The 6,654-nt window shown below is 48.9% G+C and overlaps 1 protein-coding gene across 1 annotated transcript; it reads left to right on the top strand.

The window, feature by feature from the left end:
• Positions 1-2,845: 2,845 nt before the first annotated feature.
• On the top strand, positions 2,846-5,444 carry LOC120415006 (signal recognition particle receptor subunit alpha homolog). The gene is made up of 3 exons (XM_039576365.2): positions 2,846-3,102; positions 3,164-4,798; positions 4,868-5,444. The coding sequence occupies exons 1-3, from the start codon at positions 2,986-2,988 to the stop codon at positions 4,991-4,993; spliced, it is 1,878 nt and encodes a 625-aa protein (XP_039432299.1). The 5' UTR covers positions 2,846-2,985; the 3' UTR covers positions 4,994-5,444.
• The last annotated feature ends 1,210 nt before the right edge of the window (positions 5,445-6,654 follow it).

Raw genomic sequence — 6,654 nt, 5'->3', positions numbered from 1 at the left:
CGGGCACAAAACGAGAACTGCAGTGGATGCCGGCGCTTCTGGAACGTCAGATGGTCCCACTGCAGTGGAAGTGCATCCGTTCGCCAGAGGAGGTGGCCTGCGGGATGATCTCCTCGCGGCCGCGATTTTCCGCTATCAGCTTCATCATTCAGCTTTGCGCTTGCAGGCGCTCGATGGCGTTTTCATCGACCTGGACTGGTCACCCAGGACCCTGTTCCGTAGGAGGAGGACGATGTAGTTGGCTGCTGCGGTGGTGGGGGGAGGGGGGTTTAGTGTGATTTGATTGATTATAGCTTCACGAAAGAATTTATCTTGTGCAAATTATCACAACCGGCCATTCCATAGCCTCAACAATTCGGTTCTGTTAGGCCTGCTGCTGATTCCCCTGCGTCTCCATCGGTTCTGTATCTGCGGGATCGGATAGGCTTGCAGACTCTGACTGGCGGCTTTTGCTGTTGCCGTTTGGCCCTCTCCCTTCTTGGCCAGTTTTTCTTCCTCCATCAGCTGATCCACCGTTATAGTACAATTACTTCGTCGCACCACGCCGTTATCCTCTTCCTCGATGCCACGGGTTCCTCCTCCTATTCCGGTTTCGACAACCTGAACTGGTCATACCGGGAAGTGTCCTTGCGTAGAATCAGCATATTATGGCCGGTGGCGCAAGTATCGTTTGTGTCGCACTCGTTGGTGCTGTCGGTGCCCCGGACGGGCATTGCTCACACCAAGACATGCCGCGATTGGCATTCGCAGCAGCATCGGAATCAGCACCGAGTTTTTCAGGACGACCGGCGCCGGTGTGGCGAAAACCGGCGGCGATTCCCCGTCGGGCACCGAAGACAGGTGCTCCTGGGAGCAGTCCCTCGATTTCCGTTTCTTGAATGCAACGAACGGTACTGGCTGGTCGCTGCGGCCGGTCGGCTTGCTGCGTGGGTTCAAACGTGCTTCCGGAGATCTGCTTGGGTTGTTTCGGTACCCGCGACTTCCCAGTCAACTCAATCGGTATTCTGAAACGGAATTCAATTAGAACCGTTTAAGAATTCCATTCCAAATGCAGCAACTGGTTCCATGTACGTGCCGGTTGTTGCGTTTGAAACGGAATTTGTAAACGATTCGAATTGAATTCCGTTTTAGAATTCCGATTGAGTTGACTGGCGCTTGTGGTTTGGTAATTTGTTGTTTTATTGGATACGCTAACTTGGTACTTACTAAAAGTGTTGACTAGCTTTTTTAAATTCAAAAATCGACCAGAAATGCTACATGACCACATCATGGGTAGTAACAGTAAGTAAATTGTTTGTGAATTTGAAAGATTCAAAGTTTTTTGTACAAATTAATTGCAGGAAACCGAAGAAGTGGCCTTCATACTGCTCTATACGACCAGCTAAACCTGATAAAAAAGGAGGCCGTGCTGCATCAACTCCTAGTGAATATCTGTACCGTCATCCGACCGCTCATGTTCCCTACAGCACCTGTGGGCGAGGTCAATTTCAACCTGGAACGCTCTATTTGTGTCCTCCCCTGTCATTCTTCATCGCCCTTTTTGAGAAGAATATAAAGCTGCCCTGCCGGAAGTGGAACCATCAGAAGCAGCCGCTGAAGGACCCAAGGCGAAGTAAAAATATGCGATACGGAACCACCCCAAAAGAACCTTCAACCCGCTCATCCTCCTGACCTGTAAGGCGAAAAAAAAAAGAACAAAACCAAGTTCATCAACCTGGGAGTCAAAACTGTCGCTCGATGTGATAACTGCAAAATGGTGTGTGACTTCCGCCTGGCTCAGTAGGGTCTCGAGAGCCTCAACGGATTTACCGGCGTGGGGTTTGCACTCCTTCATATTCCTATGCGTGTCCTCGTCCAGCCCTTCGATTTTCGATGGCTTCTTCGAATCGTTGTTGGGCAGCAGCTTGATCAGGTCATTCTTGATGATGTGCGCCCATAGCTCCACGCCGGTAAATCCGTTGCCAGGCAGATGTCGCACCGAACGAAAGTTTTGACGCTCAGGTTGATGAACTTGATTTTGTTCTTCTTTTTGCCTCACAGCACCGGGTCAAGAAGAAACGCAAACAATAATTTGAGGAAGGCTCTATTCACCTTATAGGTGGATTAAGTAACGTTTTTCGTAACAGATTTGCACACACAAAAAGTGATGTTTCTTGAAGATTTGGTGTAAACAAACAGACAACACCAATACTGCTACACTCACAGAGCCCACGCAGTAGTATTAGTGAAGAGCCCACGATAAACAACGTGGGCTCTTCACTAATACTACTACGTGGGCTCTTCGAGGTTTTGGTGACTGTCAAACGTTCTAGCCATTTACAGTGGTGCCAGAGGGTTGAGCAGGATTCTAACAGAGTTCTTACAGAGCTGGATATTCTTACAGCATTCTAGCAGAAATGTTCCACCGTTCTAGCAGGATTCTGACAGAACCAGCTCTGCTAGAATATTTCGTGACTGGGTCGACGATCCAAAAATTATTAGGTGGAGTGGGAGTGATTTTAGATACATCAATCTCACGTCTCTCGACAACTGTCTCTCGATTGACTGATTGGGAAACGTTCGTTCATCCAACCAGCGTGCACCAAAAAGAGGGGAAATTTGCCGAGAGGGGAATTCGTCACGTAACGTTTTCGCTTCGCGAAAATTTTGGATTGACACCACGTATAGAAACCTTAGGACAAAGTTCTTTGTCAAAAAAATCATTTGCTGCAGAAAATCTGCAAGAACTTTACCATACCAATTTTCACAATTACGCAGACATTCCGTATCAAACTGGGCAGACACTGCACAAATTTCATCTCGCAACACTGGCCAACTTTGACGTTTATCCTCATACGTGTTTACCTTCGCAGGTGCTGAGTTGTCAGCTTTGTTCAACGCGAAATAACCAGCGAGCGAGAGAGAGAAAAATTCGTGGTTCCGTTTTAATTTCAAGGATTTCTACCGAGAACCTGCCCTAGCAGAAGCAGCAAGAGTCGCGCCACAATGTTGGACCTGTTTACCATCTTCACCAAGGGCGGCATCGTCCTGTGGTGCTTCCGCGGAACAAATCAACTTTTCGCACCGCCAGTCAATGCGCTGATCCGGAGCGTGATCCTACAGGTTTGTTTGAGGACTTTTTGGCTTTTTGAGGAGGGTGTTTTGAATTTTGTTTTGCTTGCAGGAACGTTCCGGAGTGTACGATCATGACGGGTTGTCGCTGCAATATAAGCTGGACAACGAGTTCGAGCTGGTGTTTGTGGTGGCGTTCCAGAAGATTCTGCAGCTGTCGTACATTGACAAGTTCTTGAGCGATGTGCACCTGGAGTTCCGGGACAAGTACAAGAACGATTTGCGAGCGGAGAATCGCAACTATACGAACTTTGAGTTCCAGGCGGATTTCAGTAGGATTTTGGCCGCGGCGGAGAAGTGGGGCAAGAAGCAGGCGACGCTGCCGAAGCAGATGCGCAGCTACGAGGACTCCCACAAGTCGAAAAAGACCGTTGCTTCGATGATTGAGCGCCGAGGTGGTGAGGAGAAACCGGCCACTAAGAAATCAGTTAAGATTGTCGAGGCCAAGCGGGAGGAGCAGGAGAACATTGCTCCGGTGGCGAATGGTTCTGGGGGGAATGAGGATTTGATCATGGAGAACCGTAAGAAGATGATGGAAAAGTTGAGCGGAAAGAAGGGTGGCGGCGGTAAGGTGGACAAGCAAAAGTCCCCGAAGAGTCCGCCGCAAAAGTCGGGAAAGCAAATGCGTGTTTGGGAATTGGACGGAAAGTCGAAGGATTTGCCCAATTTGGACCGGTGCAAGGACAGGCCGGAGGACATCAAGAGTGACTTTTCGTCGACGGATAAGATGATTGGTAGCATGAAGGGAGGCATTCAGGATTTGGAGGTTGAAAGTGACAACGATTATTCGGAAGAGGAGGAGGATGATGATGACGACGAGGCGACTGTGACTCCGGCAGCGAAGAAATCCGGAGGAATGTTTTCGCTGTTTAAGGGACTGGTAGGATCGAAGAATCTTAGCCGGGAGGACATGCAGCCCGCGCTGGACAAGCTGAAGGACCACTTGATTTCGAAGAATGTGGCCACTGACATTTCGCACAAGTTGTGCGAATCCGTTGCCGTCAAGCTGGAGGGCAAAGTGCTGGGCACGTTTGACACTATCGCGGCCACCGTCAAGAACACGCTGACGGAAGCGCTGGTTCAGATTTTGTCCCCGAAGCGACGCGTGGACATTCTCCGTGATTGCATGGAGGCGAAAAAGAACAAGCGTCCGTACGTGATGAGTTTCTGCGGCGTAAATGGCGTCGGCAAGTCGACCAATTTGGCCAAGATCTGCTTTTGGTTGATCGAGAACAACTTCAACGTGCTGATCGCCGCTTGCGACACATTCCGAGCCGGTGCCGTCGAACAGCTGCGCACTCACATGAGACACTTGAACGCATTGCACCCGCCGGAGAAGCACGGCGGACGCAGCATGGTGCAGCTGTACGAGAAAGGATACGGCAAGGACGCCGCCGGGATCGCTATGGAAGCGATCCGTCATGCCAACGACACTGGCGTCGACATCGTGCTGATCGATACGGCCGGCCGTATGCAGGACAATGAACCACTGATGCGAGCGCTGGCCAAGCTGATCAAGGTCAACGAGCCCGATCTGGTGCTGTTCGTGGGAGAAGCCCTCGTCGGTAACGAAGCCGTCGACCAGCTGGTCAAATTCAACCAAGCCCTGGCGGATTACTCATCGAACGAAAATCCTCACATCATCGACGGCATCGTGCTGACCAAGTTTGACACCATCGACGATAAGGTAGAATCCTAAAAAAATCCCCCAAAATTAAATCAATTTCTAACACTACAAATTTCCCTTTCCTTCCAGGTGGGAGCCGCCATCTCGATGACGTACATCACCGGCCAGCCGATTGTGTTTGTCGGCACGGGCCAGACGTACACCGACCTGAAGAAGCTGAACGCCAAGGCCGTCGTGCACGCGTTGATGAAGTAGACGAAAGTTGTCCGTACGTCCCGGTCCGTCTTGTGCTGTCCTCGGTTAGTTTCGATCAATGTTTTCCCCGAAAGAGCACACCAACAACCTGATGAAAAAATTGTGAAACCCCACACCCAAGTGAAGTAGAAAAAAATTCCAGCTAGTCAGTAAGTGAAAAAAAAAACGGAAACGGAACGAAGGAAAAGAGGAAGCGAGTGCAAGAAATTTGATCGTTTGTACCCAGCAGAGCGCTTCTAGCATTTTGGTTGTCCATGTTGTCTCTATACATGTACCTTGTGTTGTTTACTACCTTTATTTTTGTTTGTTTGTGGATGTATATTAGTTTTATCTGTAAATTTTTGCCTATTTTTTCCGTTGGCCCTACTCTTTTTGACAAATCTTTATGAACTATATTGATGGAAATGGGACGTTTGTCAGATTGAATTGGAAAATATACAATACACCTGAATATTTGATCTCTTATTAAAAAGTGATGACATCCTTCGAACGAAATTTAAAACTTTCAGCAAAAAGTTCTCTATCTGATTATCTTTGGTGCAGACAGAAACAATAATTTAATCTGCTACCCAGTAAGAAATACGGGGCCGATCGGGTCTGATCGTCAGAGCGACGATCAGACCTACAGGGGCCGATGCGGGTCTGATTTTGAGACACGCATCAGACCCGAATCAAGGTATTTTGCACCCGAAACGTAAACCTATCAACCTTGTTCGAACATCGCGAGAGGCCTACGTGCGGGGCGATGTAAGAACGACGTAATGGTGAAAAATCGGACGCGCATCAACCTGATTTTTGTTTTCTTCTTCTTCTTTTTCTTTCATCTGTCATTCGATTTGTTGTCAATAAAACATGCGTTTTTGATTTTTCGTTTGTTTATTTTCATAAAATTGTCAGTAATAAAGTTAATTTAACTCAATTATCCGGTATTTTCCATAGTTTTAAGCTCGAATTGAACTGTAAGGAAGGAGAGAAAAACTTCAGGCAAATGGGGACCGATTCCGGGGACGGATCGTGCAACATTTCACCCACCGATCTGAGAGATGTTTCCAGGGCACTTGCAGGGCAGGGGCCACTTCTGTGCAGCGTTGCTTTCGTCGTTTCTTACAAGGCCATGGCCGTCCCGAGTGGCATTTCCGGATTGCAGTTGGGGGAATGCGCCAGGAACGTGAACCGGTTACGATTGATCTGGTCCTTCAAAACGGTCTGCAGACACCCTGACATTGTCGTTCTTGCCATCATCCGATCCGGAAGCGTCATTTTTATGCGCCATCGCATCCAACGAGGTTGCGCTCACGTCAAGTGACTTGCTGGCTTCCTCCGCAGCTTCTACCAAATCTTCCCAAGGCTTCGACAGCAGCCGGACAGGTTCTCTGGGCTTCTGCTCTTCTATCTCGACGAATCCAGCTTTTCCGGAGTTTCGCTTGCTCTCCAAATCAACGAGAATCGTGTTACTGCTGGAACTGCTGCATCTAGGTTTCCTTGGCCAACGCAACGACCGCCTCCGCCAGTCGACGGTTCACCTTTTCCGTTTCACTCTCAAGATCCGAAGATGATCTGCTGCTGCTGTTACGGCTGATGGTGCTTGCAATGGCTCGAAATGGTCGTCTTTCGTTGCCACATATCTTAAATTCGTCGACTCAACTACCCTGCGGTTGACT

The sequence above is a fragment of the Culex pipiens genome, chromosome 2, assembly GCF_016801865.2.
Source record: "Culex pipiens pallens isolate TS chromosome 2, TS_CPP_V2, whole genome shotgun sequence".
NCBI classification, from domain to species: domain Eukaryota; kingdom Metazoa; phylum Arthropoda; class Insecta; order Diptera; family Culicidae; genus Culex; species Culex pipiens.
This window is presented reverse-complemented; position numbering and strand designations above follow the sequence as displayed.